General features: G+C 52.1%; 1 protein-coding gene and 1 long non-coding RNA gene across 3 annotated transcripts in view; one reads left to right on the forward strand and one right to left on the reverse strand.

Moving 5' to 3' along the window:
- The window catches only part of Cpped1 (calcineurin like phosphoesterase domain containing 1), a 62623-nt gene extending 44005 nt beyond the window's left edge, over window positions 1–18618 (forward strand). Inside the window, exons 3-4 of one of the 2 annotated variants that reach the window (XM_048332423.1) lie at window positions 8911–9333; window positions 18039–18617. In XM_048332423.1, coding sequence (XP_048188380.1) covers window positions 8911–9333; window positions 18039–18265 — 650 coding nt within the window. In that variant the 3' untranslated portion in view covers window positions 18266–18617. Of the gene's footprint in view, window positions 1–8910; window positions 9334–18038 lie in introns of both variants that reach the window. The other variant, XM_048332424.1, reaches the window with a different exon arrangement.
- LOC125340665 overlaps window positions 1–18784 on the reverse strand; it is a 19750-nt gene continuing 966 nt past the window's right edge. Inside the window, exons 2-4 of the long non-coding RNA XR_007208797.1 lie at window positions 10946–10952; window positions 7596–7604; window positions 1–11 (exon numbers count right to left, since the gene is read on the reverse strand). This is a non-coding gene — a long non-coding RNA (uncharacterized LOC125340665). The remainder of the gene's footprint in view (window positions 12–7595; window positions 7605–10945; window positions 10953–18784) is intronic.

Here is an 18784-nt window from a genome sequence, read left to right on the forward strand (position 1 = left end):
CAGGGGCTTGCCTCTGCTCCTGAGATCTGGCTGGATTCCAGGGGTCAGCATCCCTCCGGCCATCTGCGGTCCCTCTGGGGGCAGCAGGGAGCGAGCAAGCAGGCATGGGGGAGGGTGTCCTAATCACAACCTGCGGTTTGTTATTTTACACAGAACTTGTAGGAATTCAAGAGCTCGCATTCCTCTCAAAGGCACAGAAAATAAAAGAAAGCCCTTCGCTGAAACACAGGTCCCGGGGCAGAACTGGCAGCTGAGCCAAGCTGTGGATGAGGAAAGCCCGGGTGCCACTGCGCTCTGAGCCTCCTGAGTCCCTGGGGAGAGAAACAAGGTCCCAAAGCAGGCGTGCACACATGAGGCCCAGCCCCGCACAGCCACGCCGCACGTGCTCCCCCACCGTCCAGGACTGCGGCAGGTCACTCAGTCTTGTTCAGATCCAGTGACGCAGTGATCAAAGCACATGTGTGCGTGCTCCCGTGTGTGCACACATGGTGTAGTTAACGCACCTGCAGGTGTGTGTGTGTGTGTGTGTGTGTGGTTTCTTCTGTGGGGACACACCGCGTCCTGTGGGCGAGCAGGTGATGGAGGCCCACCTTTCCCGCTCCTGATGTACGCACACCTTCCTGTGACCATCTTTCCTTGTCGTTGCTGTGTGCTGTGTGCTGCCATGTGTTTCTTCTGGTTTTTCTTACAATTTTAATGGAGAGGGATTTGCTTACATGAACAAAAATTTAGAAGGAACAAACAATGTCTGAGGTTTTCTCCCAGCCCCCCCCCATTTCCTTTCCAGGCACCCTTGTACAGAGTGTGTGCACGTATGTGTGTGTATTCCTTGTGTGTGTATGTTTATCCTATTGTGTATATGTAGGAGGTAGTGAATTATATGCGCTGTATTGATCTTGTTCCCTTCCCTGTATGCCACGTTGAGCTTGCTTCTTTCCCCAGACCCAGACAATCCATGCCAGTTCTTCTGTGCTGAGGAACGTGGGGGCTAGAGGTATCTGGGAGCAGGATTTAAGGAGGCTCTTCCCCTCAGGATTGTGCACATACAGGCTCAGCCCCTGCACAACCCTTGGACGAGGTGGGGGGGGGGTGCTTCTTAAATTCTGCTCCTTGCTTCCCTCATCCTCCTCCCAGCCCAAATATGCTCTTACAAATTGGCTACAATTTAGAAAACATCTTGTTTGCACCTTTTTTTTCCTCCCCGGTATGTATTATTATCCAAATTTCCACAGAAGGAAAGTATTTCAACCCAGCCAGCCAGCGCCTCTTCCCCCAGGCCCTCCCCGGTAATGGCAAGGTCAGGGATTCCGAGAGGTGGGGAAAGTGTGGTTGAGCTGGCCAGCTGTTTCAAGAGTTAGACCTAACTCTTCTCTTGAGTCTCCTTGTAGAAACTTAAGGGTTGAACTGCAGTTCCCGCCTTAGTGTTCATCTTGCATTTGTCATTGGGACCACCGAGGAGGCCGCTTGGGCCCTGTTCCAGTCCTTGATCAGCACCCTGTGCCCCTCACACCCCCCTGGGAGTCACCTGGGTTCACTTCGCTCTGGGGTTAGGCTCATTAGCCCAGGTGGCACCCAGCCACAAATAAAAATACAGGAACCATTTTGAAAGGGATGACATTGATCATGGTGTGCTGTGTTTGTAAATTCCATTGGGTGGATGGCAACTCCCTTGTATGACTATTTAAAGATAAAGCATTTTTTAAAGTACAGGAACATCAAGGTTGTGTGGACTATACTTAAACTAAACAAAATTATCTGAAGTTCAAAATTCACCAGGCATCTCAGGCTTTCCTTGGCAGTCTTACCTGGGTTAATACCTTTCTTCCATGATCCTAGATTTCATCCAGATCTCAGAATAGTAGTCACCTAATACTACTCAGATTCTCACATAGACTCTGTTAGCTTCTCTCTCTCTTTCTCTCCTGTACCCTGTTTTCCTCCTTCCCCTCCCCCCTGTGCTGGGGATGGAAGCCAGGGCCCCCACGCACCACGCAAGTGGTGCTTCCAGGCACTCGGTCTACCACTGGGCTCCGTCCTCGGCCTCTCTGTGTTGGCTGTGGAAGTCATCTGCTCTGAAACACAACTCTATTTATGGAAGGCAATTGTTTAGAAAGAGCACAGTCTGTTCTGACCACAATCTTGTTATACATTTTTTAATTGAATTTACTCATTGTGATTATAAGAGTTTTGGTTTTTTTATTGACATTTTTTTTTTGCCAGTCCTGGGCCTTGGACTTGGGGCCTGAGCTCAAGGCTAGCACTCTACCACTTGAACCACAGCGCCACTCTGGCCATTTTCTATATATATGGTGCTGGGGAATTGAACCCAGGGCTTAATGTATATGAGGCAAGCACTTTTGCCACTAGGCCACATTCCCAGCCCGAGTTTTGGTTTTTTTAAAAGCTGTCTTTCTGGTGTTTTCTCTTTTCCATTTCTCTTTTCTTTTAGAAGGATGAACTGGTCTTATGCATCAGCCTTGGCATTTGCTTTATATTTGTTCCATTAAGACTATATTTGTTTCAGTACAACTGTTTACCTAATGAGCTAATTTTAGTACATCTGTGATTTTTTTTGACGTCTTGATTATTTCTCTGATTATGAGAGTGATGTGTGCTCATAAAACATTCAGAATTTACAGGAAGCTGAAATGTTTTGTCCTTCTACTCCTCTGTGAATAATCACTCTTAATAGCTTCCCATATTCTTCCAGACACTTCTATCTCTCAGTATATTAGCTTACTGATTTCTTTTTTATTCCTTTTTTTTTCTGGCACCACGATTTGAACTCAGAACCTCTCACTCACTTAACTCTGTTGCTTACCGCTGGTACTCTACTACTTGAACTACACTGCCACTCCTGGCTTTTTGCTGGTTTGGGGATGGAGTCTCTGGAACTTTTCTGGTATGAGTCCCCTGAGTAGCTACGATTACAGGCATAAGCCACTGGCGTCTGGCTTTACTCCGTCCTGTTAAACTCTCATTTCTTGCTCTACACTAAGGGTGCACCACCTGATAACTACTGCTGGAGGCAGTCGGATTTTCTCTTCAGCTGATGCTGCAGGGAACCATGTTTACGTTTGGTGACCTGAGGTTATCAGTGGTGTCAGGGCCTCTGAAGAGGATGAAAGTGTTGCCATTTGAGTTGGCATGTCCTAATGGACCTCTGAGATGAGTGTGGTGACTGTGGTGTGGCTTCTTTGCCACCCAGCAGGGGCCCTGATTGACTTGTGTCTCCACCCTGCCCGTGGAACCTGACTCCTGTACACTCAGGGCTGGTGCTGGGAGTCTCGTACAAGCCTGTGTGTGAGCCCTGTCTCATCATCTGCACACCTGTCTGCAGCCCAGATGTGGCCTCCGGGACCCACAGCAGACAGGTGCTGCACAGACAGCTCTGGATCTTGTCCTAAGCCCCACTTTCTGGATGTCACACACATGCACACACACACACGCACGCACACACGCACGCACGCACGCACACACATGCACTGTTCTGTCCCACACAGCTGGGGGTCGAGTTCTCTGAGAATGAGGGACACTCGGAGGAGATTTCAGGTAACAGAATACCTGCTCCTCCTTCCCCCTTCTCAGGAGGGCAGGGCTGCAGAAATTCCTCTCCCACTTCCTGGTCTTCATTCTTCTTTCTTGATAGTGTCTTCCTATTTTTTCATTTATTTTTAAAATGTATTTCCAGGGGCTGGGGATATGGCCTAGTGGCAAGAGTGCCTGCCTCGGATACACGAGGCCCTAGGTTCGATTCCCCAGCACCACATATACGGAAAACGGCCAGAAGCGGCGCTGTGGCTCAAGTGGCAGAGTGCTAGCCTTGAGCGGGAAGAAGCCAGGTACAGTGCTCAGGCCCTGAGTCCAAGGCCCAGGACTGGCGCAAAAAAAAAAAAAAATGTATTTCCAAACATTAATAGTAAAAAGGTGTCTCGTACCGGAAATTCTGTAACTGAATTCAGTGTACTTTGAACAAGTTCACACTGAGAGTGTGTCTTGATGCCCCAAAGTTTTAAATTTTCATGAGACACCCCCGTTTGTGCCAACGAAGGGACCAAAAAACAAGTTTGTATTTTAAAAAATGAAAGAAAGCTCTTTGATTTCTGTTTCTCTCGGGCTTTCCTCCAGCGGTTGGGTAATAGGACCAAAGTCTTGGTTGTTTCGCAGCCTCCGTGTTTCCCTCATCCCGTCTCCGCGTGTATTTCAGATCCTCGCCATGCTTACTTCTTCACTGGCGGCATTGGGAGATGCAGTTGACCTTTGTTTGTGTACTGGCCTTGCGTCCTAGCTAGTCTCCCTCATCAGTGCTGGGAGCAAGATTTTGCTTCCAGAGGGCTCTCAAGGCTTCCTATGGAGGCAGTCTTGCCTTCTGATGATAGGTGTGTTTCTTTCTCCGCAGTCCCTGTGCCCTGGCCAGGACGCGCAAGGATATGGCTGTCAGAGTGGGTGAGCAGCCTCCCTGCCGGGCCCTAGACTTTGAAGGAGAGCAGTCCCTCTTTGGCCATCCAGTTTCGTGCACATTTCTCATGGATGTTTCTTGTTAGGCCAAGGAAGCTGATGTCTCTTCCTACTTTGTGAGGAGATTTTATCGGACTGTATTTTGAGGCTGTTTGGGATACAACTAACACCATAATCTCTGCCTGACTGGACATTAGCAGAAAGAAGCCATTACATTTCTTGACATCCACTCACGTTAACTTTCAGAGTCAGTAGATGGGGCAAATAGGTTTGGGTTTTTTTTTTGTAGTTCTGGAAGTGCTTTTTTACCTCTTGGTTTTATCTCATGTCATCACATCCTGGTTGATGTTCTAAAATACTTTGCAGCTTTTTACAGTGTCAGTCTATCCAGGCTTCTGCTCGGTTTGGGATCCCTAGATTCTGGGTACCCGCTTCTAGTGAATGCCTCACCCCTTTCTTGAAGGCCTCCCCAGCATAGCCCTTCTCTTTCCCTTCTCCTAAGGCATTCATATCTTGTCTTCATTCAGAATCTTCTGCCTTCTTTCCCTGCCTCTCCCCCTATGCCTGCTCTACACACACCCTTGCTGCGAAACACAAAGCCATTTGAGACCCAGGCCACGTCTCTCCGTGTGCCGTTTGCCGCGCTGAGATCTGGCTGTAGGCTTTGTTCCCGGGCACTTGCTGCAAGCCTAGGGCGAATTTAGGAGACTGCACTGGGATGTACCATGAGCTGTGGTGATGCCAAGGGCAAGCGAGATTCTGACCCTCAGGAGACGCTCATGCGCACACATGGGGTTTGTTAAACATGGCGCAGACATTTCCATTCAAGTTGGCTTATTGTCATCTAGCATTTACTCTTTTAAACACATAACTGAACATTATGTCTCTCCCTGGGGAGTTTTTCCTGCCTTTAGAAATGGTTTATTGATTGTTATGCTCGCACAATGGGCCACTGATTTTAAGAACAAAAGAAATGGAAGAATTAATTTGATCTGGCTGGGGTGGGGGGGGGGTGGGGGGGTTGATGGGGAGTAGAGAGAAGAAACAAATGTCTTTTCAGACATTGTATCAAACCTCATCTTTCCTTGGTTTGAATCCTATGGCTGCCCCCAGAGGCCTGGGGCTACCCTTCCACACATGGGAAGCCCAAGGCTCAGTGTAACCGAGGCGCAAACCCCTAAGCCCCTGGCTTGAAGAAGGTGCCAGAAGCACTGTACTAGGGAGCCTTGTCTTCTGTTGAGGGGGTTAGGAAGGATGGGCTTCATGTTCTTAAACCAGTATTTGGAGGATGTGTGATTCCCCCAAAGGCAGTGTCCTTGCGAAGTTAGGAAATAGTTCTGGCTGCTGTGCAGATGTCTCCTGTAAACATCCCCTGCCTCAGCCTCAGTGAGAATGCACTGAGCCCAGCCAGATTCGAGAGAACAGCAAGAACGGTAAATCCTCTGCGCCCATCCCGCAGATCAGGGCAGCCGAGAGACATGGTGGAATGACAGCCTTCTCCTGAGGCAGGACTTGTAAAGAGAGGCTGTGCTGTAGACTGGACCACTGGGTTGTGTCCCTGCCACTCACACTGGCGGACCCCAGAAGTGAGCAGCAGCCTTTATAGTGGGTTGGGGGCCTTGGGGCCAAGCCTGGTCTGCAGTAGCACTGAGGGGCGGGGGAGCAGCTGAGAAGCCCTAGGCAGGGGCAGCCTCTGGAGGTGGTTCACCAGGTCAGGGCCTCAGGAGCCTCAGAGATGATCAGGTGACTCGGCTCAGAGAGAAGACACAGCTGTTCATGGCACCTGTGACCCCAGGTCGGGACTGGCATGTTCTAGCCAGGAGGCAGAGGCTACCAGGCAGCATGACTACCGGGAACACCCCCTGGCCCCCTGTGCCAGGCAGGGCCTGCTTCCCCCTAGGTGAGGCGGCAGGCCCTGGCTCCTCCCGAGGACCCCTGCTGGCCCACTCTGCCCCAAACAGCCCCTGAGTGGCCTCCTGGGTTCCTTAGAGCCCCGGGATCCTAGGGCAAAGTACACCTCCAAAAAAAAAAAAAAAAGACGTTTTTCTTTTTCTTTTCCTTTCCCTTCAGTGATTCTGGGGTTTGAATTCAGGGCCCTGAACTTACTAGGCAAGAGCTCTACCGCTTGAGCCATACCTCCAGCCTTCTTTTTTGCTCTCCAGTGAAAATAGTACCTGCACTTGGGGAAAGAAAGAAGGGAAGGGGAGGGAGGTAGAAAAGAGATTAAAGGTCTCCCCCATAATTAAGCAGAGTTAGACCTTCTGAATTTGTGGAGTTAGGATGCTCAAAGCTGTGCGAATTCTCAAGAACAGCAAGAATGTCAGATCCTCTGCACCATAATACATGAACATCTGTAAGCCCTTTCAAAGTTCATATAAGAGCTTCCTGTAGCATCAACAAAGCTCTACCTCTCTTTTATTTCTTCATTGAGATTATATATAAAAACATTCAAGTGGAATGTTGGATTCCTGAGTTGTGATACATCAAATGATGTACTAAAAGTGAATCGATTGGCCCAGCACTTCTCAAGAATGGATATATCCAAAGCCTGAAGGCAAGAATAACGGCCCGGGGGATTTGAGGTGGGGTGGGGGTGGGGGTGGGGGCAGGAGGGGTCTACCCTCAACAGCTAGGAAATGCGGTTCTCCCCAGCTCAAAGCCTGGTGTGGGGTGTGGGGAGGGGCTGTGAAGGGCATCTCCCCAACAGTAATCACCTCTCAGGTGTCATTTCTGAAGGTTTGGTGTTTTTTTTTCCTGGTTCTACTAGTTATAATTGCACACCTACTGTTTTTATGTATGAATTAGGGGCTTTCTTTCCTAGCTATAGTTTCTTCATAAGGTCTTTTTTTTTTTTTGCTTTATTTAACTTTAGTTTTCAGTCAACATAAAACGATTGTACACACTTATTGAGTACAAGGTGACATGTTAGCCCATGTACGACGTATACTAACCAAATCAGAGTCATGCACATACCCATCATCTCAAACATGCCTCAGCTCTCTGTGCTGGGAGTCCTTCGACACTCTCCCTTCCAGTTATGGTGAACAGACAGTAAGTTGTTCTCAGCCGTGGTCACCAGCCTTTCCTCCGATCAGTGATGGTTCTGGTGGTTTAGTGGGCCTGCTCCTCCTCACCACTCCTCAGGGCTTACGCGGTATGGTGCACAGCCTTGTCCTGCCTGGCATTCCTCAGCAGAGTCTAACGATGCCAGCGACACATGCACGCACATCTGAAACTCACTTGACCCATAGTGGACGCACCAGTTTAGAGACAAGTGGGCCTCGCTCCCAGCCGCTGACTCAGTACCCTGCACACAGCCACCACTCGGTGTGTGCTTGCTGACTCGCTTCACGGGGGGCTGCCAAAGCAGATGTGGAATTGAATTGGTCACTTGGAGATCCATTTACTAAAGCTTCAGTGCATCCTGGCAGGAAGTACGAAAGCCCACAGTCTAAAGGAGGAGGGATCTTGTCACCCACACATTTTCCAGCTCTCTGGCCAAGTAATCATTTCCATTCGGAATCCTATGGGGAAGCAGGGGAGAGAAGTGCCCCAGCACTGACCTGTGAGCCCCTGCTCTCTGGCAGGCTGTCGGTGGGATGCGAGTACCTTGTTGACCTAGCTGCTCAGCTTCTGAGGATTTCTCCCATAATGGAACGGGTGTAGTTTGTGAGGCTCCATGCATGGTAAGACTGCAAACAGCATCATTGTGGGACTCATTTCCGATGTCGGGGGCACGCACCACAGGGCTGGCAGTACAACAGCATGCTGGGAGAAAAGTGCAGCCAGCTGTACTTAGTGTTCTTTGAAATGAAAACTAGACGTGAAGCTTCACTGGTGTTTATGTCAATGAAAACACCACACCAGCACTCAGCCATGGCCTTGTTGACATTCAGCTTCCAGCGTCCTGGGGAGAAACGGGGAGGTTGTTCAGAGGATAGACAGGCATGTCTGTGTGGCAGTGCATGCCTGTAATCCCAGCCACCGGGAGGCAGGGGCCAGCAAAATACAAACAGGCATGGGGAGCAGGCATGGGTGGCTCAAGTATGCAATTCTAGCTACTCAGGAAGTTGAGATCTGAGGATCAAAGTTCAAAGACAGCCTGGGAAGAAAAGTCCATAAGACTCTTATCTCCAACTGACCACCAAAAAGCCTGAATTGGCATTATGGCTCACATTAATAGAGCGCCAGCCTTGAGAAAAAAAAAAAAAAAAAGCTCAGGGACAGTACCCAGATCCTGAGTTCAAGCCCTAGTACTGGCACGCACACACACAAAGAAGGCTAGGGGCATGGCTCAAGTGGTAGAGTGGTTGTTTACCACCCCCAAGGCTCTGGGTTCAATCCTCAGTAGTGCTGTCCACCCTCTCAGGTGTGCCCTCGCCCTCCCTCGTGTCTCCCTGTGTTACCCACGTCCGTGCATCTGAGGTCTCCGGTGTGCCCTCGCTCTTCCAGGGACTCCCTGGCGGAAGCAGCAGACAGAGGACCTGCAGCGCGTGCTGGGGATGGTGGACCAGGAGATCCCGCTGGTCCTGGTCAGTGGCAACCATGATGTGGGCAACGTGCCGACGGCCGAGACAGTGGAGGAGTTCCGCCAGACCTGGGGTGATGACTACTTCAGCTTCTGGGCGGGGGGGGTGCTGTTCCTGGTGCTCAACTCCCAGTTCCTGCACGACGCATCCCAGTGCCCAGCGCTAAAGCTAGCCCAGGACCGCTGGCTGGAGCAGCAGCTGGCCGTCGCCCGGCAGCGCCAGTGCCAGCATGCCATCGTCTTCCAGCACATCCCGCTCTTCCTGCACAGCATCGACGAGGACGATGACTACTTCAACCTCACCAAGGCTGTGCGCAAGGAGCTGGCCGACAAGCTCATCAGAGCAGGTAGGCGGGCCCTGGGGCCGGGACAGGCCACGGCAGGTAGCTTTAGTGGGGGGCCTCCCTAGGCCCTTCCTTGATGACCTTCAGGCAGCACAGAGCTGGGGGGTGTTGGCAGTACCAGACTCGGGGGGCCGCGGGCCGCTGCTGCAGGCCGTGTGTCCTACCTACGGGTGGGGAAGTAGGGGCGGGCGGGCACTTGGGGGAGCTGTGTGCACCCCCTTGCTCAGGATGCACACAGTGGCCAGGGTCACAGCAGTAGATCACAAACTAATTTTGGAAAGCCAGAAGTTCAAGCAATATTTTGTAAAATTCATTAACTTAAAGACCGTGATAAAATTGGGGGTGATGATGGCAGATGGTATTTAATGTTGCCGCGAGCCCTCTTCCCCCCACAGCTCCATTATTTATTATTCCTTAATACTATTTCAGTCTCATTTATCTCCTTGTGCTAAAATGCCAGCACTCAGAAATATGTCAGAAGCTCATCCAACGATCGGGGTAGCTTTTAATTACGATAATTGTGTTGTTATAAAATATCCTTTTAAAGAACACATCCCTCCCCAAACCACCATGGAGGTAAAACCCTGCTTTCTCCCAGAGAGTTTATGAATAATTCTGAATCATTGTGTGGGATGAATAAATGATTTAATAATGAGCACCACCAGCCACCTCCCAGCTCCACATGACTTTCTATCCAGAGGATGAGGCGGGGGGTGGGGGGTGGGGGGTGTCACTGTACCATGGACTGCCCCACGCCTGGGGCTGTGCACTGTGACCCGAAAACCGAAGCTGCCACGCTGAGGTTTCCCTAGAAACGGAGGCCTCCTGTTTCTGCTCTTGAAGCTCAATTTAAAAAATAGCAATAAAATTTCAAAGACCTTCTTTGTATGGGGCAAAAACATAGTCAATAACTGGTACAAATAAAAAGGCATCAGGACAGATGCACAGACAGGAAGCAGCACCTGTCATGTTCCGTCTTCTTTGGCTCTGCCTGAGGATAATCAATTTCATCACATCCAAAGGATGTCGAAATTAGTTTTCCCCTTAATTCACCTGATACCTAGTTGGAGGCAAAAGACAAGAGAGATAATGAAATCTTGGTGGAAGGAAGCTGGGCATTGCCTCATCCCTTGGGACGCTTTTTAGTGGGAGGTTAATGCGTGACCCACTTAATACATGTAATTTCAAAACTCAATCTTAAAAAATAAAAGGCTAGCTCTTTAACTGACCGCATTTCCCTTGATATCCTGGTACCTTTTCTTTTTTCCGTTTTCAACATAGAGATTAGAACTGTGTATTAAAGAGCCCGGAGCAAATTTAGCAATTATGAAAAATTCCAACAAGTTGATCTTTCCTGCAAAAGTTAATGGGTAATTTCACAGAATTAGGGTTTCATCTCTAGTATTTATGTGTTTTTTTTAAAAAAAAATGAGAGAGGGAAAGGATCTTGGCCCGTGATTATGGGCTAAGAATTTCTGTTTTGAAGAGCACAAAGGTCACATGCATTTATCTTACACTTTGTAAGATAAATAAATCATCCGGTCCTCTTCTAATGTCTCACTGGTGGCCCCACTGGGGCTGGGGCCTGGCCCACCGTGGTGTCTGCCCACTGCACGCCTCCTCTGGCCCTCAGTGGAGGCCATGCCTGGGGGAGCCACTCACCACACCGGGAACCCATCGTGCAGTGAGGGCAGGGTCAAAATGGAACAAGAAAAACCGGGGGACACATAAAAGGGTGTCTCATGTTTCTTTCAACATGTGTTAGCAAAAGCATGAGTAGCTCACCAGTTTACAGACAAACCCTAAGCGTGTAGTTGTATAGGTGAGAGACAGATGAAGGAGCGCTCGGAGGGGGACACAGGGCAGCTGGTGTTTGGAACACCCGGGCCTTGTCCTTCTCTGCACCTCCCTACCCTTCAGTGTGTCCCCTGGCCACATGGATTAAACACCTTCTGCCTTACTGTCCCACTAGTAATATTAATGTGAGGTGTCCATGCTGGCCTCTGAGGGTCACCAGGAGGGTCCCACAAAGCCAGCATGTGTGGAGCACTGGAAAGCTCTCAGTTAAAGGCCTGCCCATGGAATATGGCCCTGAACTGAGTCTCCACAGCAGCCCTCCCAGGGCTCAGGGAGGATCGCCCAGCAGGACCCACAGCCCGGCCTCCAGGACCGGCCTGTAGTTTGCCAACTCTTAAGTTATGTAGTACGCCAATTACAGAGAAAGCCCGTAGGCAAAATCCTCTTGATTCCTTTGCTAGGCACTGGTGGCTCACCCCTAGCTACTCAGGAAGTTGGGATCTGAGGGTCACAGTACAAAGCCATGCAGGAAAGTCTGTGAGACTCTTATCTTCAGTAAACCATTCAGAAAAGCTGGAAGCAGTGTTGTGGCTCAAGTGGAAGAACACTAGCCTTGAGCACAAGAAGCTCAGAGACAGAGCCCAGGCCCAGGGACTGAAAAAAAAAAAGTTTAAAAAAAATCCTTTGGGGCTGGGAATATGGCCTAGTGGCAAGAGTGCTTGCCTCGTACACATGAAGCCCTAGGTTCGATTCCTCAGCACCACATATACAGAAAACGGCCAGAAGTGGTGCTGTGGCTCAAGTGGCAGAGTGCTAGCCTTGAGCAAAAAGAAGCCAGGGACAGTGCTCAGGCCCTGAGTTCAAAGCCCAGGACTGGGGGAAAAAAAAAAAAAAGGTGGGGACGATTGGATTAGATGGAAAGTTCTACTGGAACTTAGTGATGGAACTTGACTTCTAAAGCACAGACCTCACTGTTGGTAAACAACTTTTGAATATAATTTCATTGTCAGATTTCCCCAAATCTAGCAATCCTGTTCACTCAGAAGCCACCATCATCTCACAGTGTCCCAGCCTCGAGTGCGTTTTCAAAACTTCTGGGTGCTGCTTTTCCAAACCGACTTTCTAAAGAGAATTGGCAAAACGTCCTTTCTGAGTCTGGCATGTCTGAAGCCCGAGCGAGGCCGGCAAGTTTACCTTCGTTGTTTCCCGGCTGGCCTCCATCATGCTTTTTCCCAGGTTGGGTGTGTTCTGTGTCTTAATGCATTCCCATCCAACATCATCATGCCTTAGTCACTGATGTCTGTTATCTCGTTCCCTGTAAATCAGATAAAAGACCAACTGCCAGAGCTACATCTGGTGTTCTGGGATGGGCTCCGTTTCTCACTTTGGAGGTGTCCTTCACAGTTGGGCTAATTAAAGTGGAAATCAAGTCCCCATGGTAAATATTTGTAAGTTGAGAATCTGCTGCGTGTGAATGCACGCCACTAATTCCCGCCTTAAGTTGGCATTGATTCGCTCACCAATGGCACCAGGACTGGAGGAGGGGTCGGCAAAGCCAGTTAGCTGCAGAGGCTCCTTCTCCGCAGCTGTGTTTCACTTTAAAAGTCAAACTTTAAAATGCTATTTTTTTAAAAAAAAGCCTACTCTGCACCATTTCAAACCTGCACAAGCCCCCCGCCCCCCCCCCCCCCCGCCCAGTGTCTCAGTTTACAATCAAAATATTTTACCTTCACTTCTTTAGGTCATGTTTTAAAAATGGCAGTTGGTGTCATTTTGAAATTAGCACCGAGATTCCTTTGGAAGATCCCAGCATCCCTAGCGTCTCCGTCAGTTTCCATTGCTATAACCAAATACCACAGACCAAGTATTTTAGAGGGGAATAAAGGATCGTTGGGCGGGAGGTGCTGAGGGCAGAAGTCCTGCCAGGGGAGCATGCGCAGCGCAGCCCCGTGGTGCGAGACGTGGCGTGGCCACTCGGTGTCTCTCCTCTGACAAAGCCCCGGCCGCTGGCTCGGGCCTCGCCCCCTCCAGTGGCCTTCCTTGAGGACGTCCTCATCCCCTCCACCCCTCACCAGGGGGCGACACGGCCTCATGAGTTGGGGGGCAGGTGAGGCTTCAGCCCAGAGCTCAGAGCTCAGAGTTCTGTTCCCTGTGCGAGTTTAAATAAGTTGTTTTTCATTCACTGAACTTGGCTTCACTTCAAAGTCATCTGCCCCCCCCCCCCCCCCCCATTGGTTCCAACTGCACAAGTACAAATCTAGACCATTACTGTGTAAAGTAAGGGAGAAGTCGCTCAGTATCGTCCCTTCTTATTTTACTCATCTGTTGTGGCTATGGTGACTAGTGCCACAGTGAACATGAACGCACAATGGGATGTCTTTACCGGCTCCTGGCGTGTAGTGCTCTGGGTAGATGCCCGGGAGTGGTATGGCTGAATCGTAGGGAACGTCTATGTTTCGTTTTGCGAGGAATCTCCAAACCGCTTTCCCGAGTGGTTGTACAGGCCCGTCAGTTCCCTTTTCCCCACAGCCCCCAGCATCTGCTGTTGTTTGGATTTTCCATGCTGGAAAGTCTTACTGGGTGAGGTGGTGAGGTGGAATCTCAGTGTTGGTTTGATTTGCATTTCCTTATGTGTTTGTTGGCCATTCTTTCTTCATCTGAGAAGACGCTTTTTAGCTCCTTTGCTCATGTATTAACTGGCTTGTTGCTGCTCTGGGCTTTCCCCAGTCTTTAAACAGAAATGGACTTAGGTAACAAAGGTGCTGGCGATTGAATGGCTGTGTTCTTCCTCCTCCGTCTCTGCTCCAGGCACATCTCCACACACATCTCTTCCTTAACACTCCCCCTTCACCCCTGTTTACCCCCCTCACATATTTTTGGATGGATTTCCAATTTGATACATGAGCATTCCGTCAGTCAAAACAATCTATTTAATGAGCCTCTTGTCCTGGCAGCTGTGTTTAAGATCGGGCATGGAAAGCTAGTAATGGAAATCTAGAAAATTGTCCATTCTGGATTAAACCCTTAATGTGTGCCCCGCGCTCCATCTCCCCCACAAGCCTGCCAGCTTCGTTCAAAAATAAAGAGGAAATTATGAATAGAGAGAAAGTTGTAATTAGTGCAAATGAAGGAAAAAGCAGATCTGATCAGAAAGATGGGAAGAGAGTGTAATTATTGGACGTGACACCCAGCTTCCTGCCGTGCGACCCTGGGCGTGGGGCTGATTCCCACTCGGTCCTCACAGCGGTGCAGGTGGGTGGGAGGAACTGGGGCTCTGGCGTGCAGGGATTGGTTTGGGTTCCAGGTTTCAGAGGCGTCAGCCCATGCATGGTCCTTGGCTCGGTGGATTCTGAGCTCCTCGGGAGGGAGACAGGGCATCATGGCGGCAGGAGTCTAGGCAGAAGCTGCTCACCACACGGTGGGCGGGAAATTGGCAGGGCAAGATGTGGCCTCCAGGGCCAGGCCCCCCTCCTCCGTGGCCGGTGTCCTCTAGCCAGGCCCCTCCTGCCAGCCGCCCCCTCCCCACCCTACAGACGGATTCATCCACTCACCTCAGAGCCCAGCCACGTCCACCAGCTGCAGCCACAGCCCTGGGGGGGGGGGCATTTCACATTTATATGACTCAGGAGGTGCATGCCCCACATGGGTTGTGAGAATGGCCTCCATGGGGAACTGGAGTCAGGGGCAGCGAGGCTGCAGGGCTTGGGAAAGCATTCGCTATTATTGTCAGGATTCTGTGTGTGTGTGTGTGTGTGTGTGTGTGTGTGTGTGTGCGCGCGCGCACGTTGTGCGCGTACTTGCACATGCACTTGAACCTAGGGCTTGGGTGCTAAGCAGTTCCTGGGCGTTTCCCCTCAAGGCTGGCACTCTGCCACTTGAGCCACGGCTCCACTTGCGGCTTTCTTGGGTTACTGGGGGGTAAGAGTCCCTTGGACTCCGCCTGGGCTGGCCTCAAACCACAGTCTCCGGATCCCAGACTCCTACTGAACAGCGAGGATGGCAGGTGTGAGATGCTGGTGCCCAGCAACTGTCACATTTCTTTTTTACTGATGAGGCGGATAAATTGAGTGTGTTTGGTTCCCAGCCCCATTTTCTCTCTGATTAGCTGCTGATGTAAACACGCGCTGCATTTTCATAAACGTACGCGCGCACACAGGATCAAAGTGATGGCTGTCCAGTTACGGCCCGTCTCCTCATGCCAGGCCTCGGTCGGGAACGCCGGGGCACAGCTCTCCACAGCAGGCTGTCCTTAGCAGAGCCTCATCCTGCTGTCCTGGTGGCCTCGAAGCCAGTGGTGGGTATCAGGATGTTCTGCCCACCCCTCTGATTGAGCCTTTTCTGCGTCCTCGCAGGCGGATGCCATGGGGGAACTAAATGCAGAGCTAAGCCAGGAAGCTGTGCCCTGCAGACTTGCTGGTCTGCTGGGAGCTCTGTCCTTCTGGCAGTAACTTAAGAAGATGTTTGTCATCTCCATACAGCAGTTCATCACTCAGAAACAGTCTATGTGTACCACTCAATTAAGGAGCCACAGAGGCGTGTGGGCCACGGATGACTGCCCAAGTCCTGAGAACGCCACCCAGATCAACCTGCCGTCAGGGAGGGCATGATCCCCGAACACCTTCTTCCTTCCTCTTGAGCTGTGCATCCATGCGCCCCTGTCACATGCAGATAGAAAGTCGGGACTGGGGGAGACTTCTTACAAGTCTTCTCAACCAAGAGTCTGGGTGTTAAGAGTTTGGGGGTCCGTGGAGGAAGCCTGTGGGGTGCAAGCTGGGGAGGGCTGACTAGCTCCCTCAGACCATCTGCTGTTCATCTTACAGATGAGCTGAGAAGTCCCCCAGACAGAACCAGGGCCGGTTCCAGGCAAGGCTGCAACATGGAGGCCCGAGCTGTGTGGTCCACGTCACTTCCTTGGCCTCTCTGGGCCACTTGGTGATGGGAGTCCGCAGGGAGGATGAGGGGGCCCGGCCCTGAATGCCCCCCGCTCCTCTGCACCCAGCCTCCACCACATCCCTCTGGCTCCACCTCCACTCTTGCTCCCAGGCACACAAGGAGGTCGTGTCGAGGTTCAGAGCACCCCACTTCCCGGGGAGGTCCCACCATCGCCTGCTCACCAGGCATCTTCTGGTCTGGTTCCCACCAGGAAGCAGCTCCCCCACCCCACCCCATGTCCCTCAAGTGCCAGTGGCCGGCGCCCGCATCCCCACCATCCCAATGCCCCTCCTTCTCCTCCTCCTCCTCCTCCTCCTCCTCCTCCTCCTCCTCCTCCTCCTCCTCCTCCTCCTCCTCTTTTTCTTAAGTGGGGTTTGAACTCGGGTCTTGGCTTGCTGGACCATCACTCCTGCCTGCCTGCGCCACCTTCCCAGCCCTCCCTCCAGCTTCCTGCTTCTGAGACAAACCTCAGCCCATTGCTGACCTAGCACATGGCCAGGATAGTGTTCTCATCAGGGTTCCACAGCCCCAGCTTCTCCTCGCAGTGGGGGAGTCCCTTCTCCTGGAGAGTGGGGTGTCTGCAGCGTGGCTCCCTGGTTCCGTCCTGCTCTCAGATCTCTGCTACCCCCAGCGTCCTCATTGGGCATAGCTTGTGTTGGGATCCTAGCGATTAGCAGTGAGCCACGTGCAGGAGCAGAAGGCTGCCGTCCTGGTCCATCGAGTGGTGACTTGACCAGCGGCCATGACTGCGCCCATCTCTATGAATGCCAACGCGTAAGGCATGAAATCCAAGCACGGATGAGCGGCTGCCAGCTTCTGTCAGAATTGCCCGACATTCATTCCAGAATATTCCCGTTTATAACTGCGTGAGGCACAAGAGCCCCGTCTCATGGAGAGCATGTAGCGTCCACAAAGTAACAATGCTGGGTGGATGCCCCTGCCCCACTGCTACCAGCGGGCATGGAGGCCGGAAGCCAGCAGTCACGTCCACAGCCCCTCGAGGCCACATGATCAGAGAGAGGGGGGCGGGGGGTCCCCAGCCCGGCAGCTGCCATAGGCAGCACTGCACACTCCCGGCCTTGTGCTCATCTTGTTGCAGGCGTCAGCAGAGCTTTGTCACTTCTGATGGCTGAGTACTTCCCCATGGTGTGGGGAGACTGTGTTTTGTTCTTCCGTGGTCAGCAGATGAAGGTTTAGACTGCTGAACGGCGCGGCCGTCGGCACCCCGTGCTGCGGTGTCTCCCTCACAGGAACATTTCACCCTTGGGGGAATTGCCAGTGTTCTCCAAACAGCTGTTCCGCTTTGCCTTCCACTCCCCGCCCCGTGCGGGTTCTACTCTCCAGAGCTTGTGGGTGCTCGTTACTCCGTGTTCTCTAGGCCCCCGTGGGTGTGAAGTGCTGACTCCTCGTGGGTCTGGCTCACGCCCTCAAACAGCTCACGGTTCGCAGCAGCCTTCGTGTTCACATCTTTGGCCTGGCTGATCACTGAATTACCGTCTTGCCAAGACTCCTGAATGAATGTTCTCTTATTTCCTGAATGTTCGGCCCCAGCAGCAGATAATCAGCGGCTAATCTCCCATTCTGTGGCTGTCTTTCCTCCTTCCTAGCTACCCACCCTCTTTTCTTCTCATACCTTCCTTCTTTCCCTCCTTCCCTCCCTGTCTCCCTCAGTCTTTCATTTCTTTCTCCCTCTCTCCTTTCTTCCCTCCCTCCCTTCCTTTGCCCTCCCACCTCCATCTCTCTCTCTCCCTGTGTCTTTCCCTCCCGGCACGTGGCCTGTGTGAACTGTCCTTGAGCAGATCCCAGCTGTCCCTGCGCTGCCTTTTCCACTACACCTAGTACTCCTCATGTCACGTAGTCCCATGTTGCTGTTCACAGACCACGCACGGAGGAGAACACACACACACACACACACACGTACACACACACGTGACTTCCGTGGAGGCCTCAGCCCTAACGTCTCTCCCCTTTCCCCACAGGTATCAAAGCCGTGTTCTCTGGCCACTACCACAGGAACGCGGGGGGCACCTACCAGAACCTCGACATGGTGGTGTCCTCTGCCATCGGATGCCAGCTGGGCAAGGACACGCACGGGCTCCGCATCGTGGTGGTCACGGCAGAGAAGATCGTCCACCGGTACTGCAGCTTAGATGAGCTGACTGAGAAGGGCCTGGGGGGCGACCTCCTGGCGCTGATGCAGGAGTGACCCCCGGTCCCCTCGCGCCTCCTCCCCCGCTGCGCCCCAGCCCCTCCTATCGGGACAGCCCACGACGACCCCCGGACCACGCAGGACTACCACCCACCCCCACACATCAATCACAGCTCTGGCTCCCACCCGAGACCACGCCCTAAATTGTGTCCCAAATCAAACTGCCTGTCACGTGCAAAGAAGGGTCTGGAAATACCTGAACTGTGACAACCTCAGACTCCCTGCTGATCTTTGGGGAACTGCTCTGCCCCCAGGGGGTCCAGGTCTTCACCCCCCCCCCGCCCCCGCCTCCGTGGCAGCCTGACAGGGAGCACGCGTCTGTGGTTGTGCCGTGTGTGGCTGTGGGCCCCCCATGCCGCAGAGCCTCCCGCCCCTCCCTGCGAGCCGCCCGGTTCCCCCCCCACTCCCCCCGTACCCAGTACCATGGCCAGGAGCCAGGCTGCCTGTCCTGGGCCGGGGTAGGAGCAGGAGGAGATGCACCGGAGTGTGGAGGTGGCAGGTGGGGGTACTTGTGGG

This window comes from Perognathus longimembris, chromosome 23 (assembly GCF_023159225.1).
Source record: "Perognathus longimembris pacificus isolate PPM17 chromosome 23, ASM2315922v1, whole genome shotgun sequence".
Classification (NCBI taxonomy): Eukaryota; Metazoa; Chordata; class Mammalia; order Rodentia; family Heteromyidae; genus Perognathus; species Perognathus longimembris.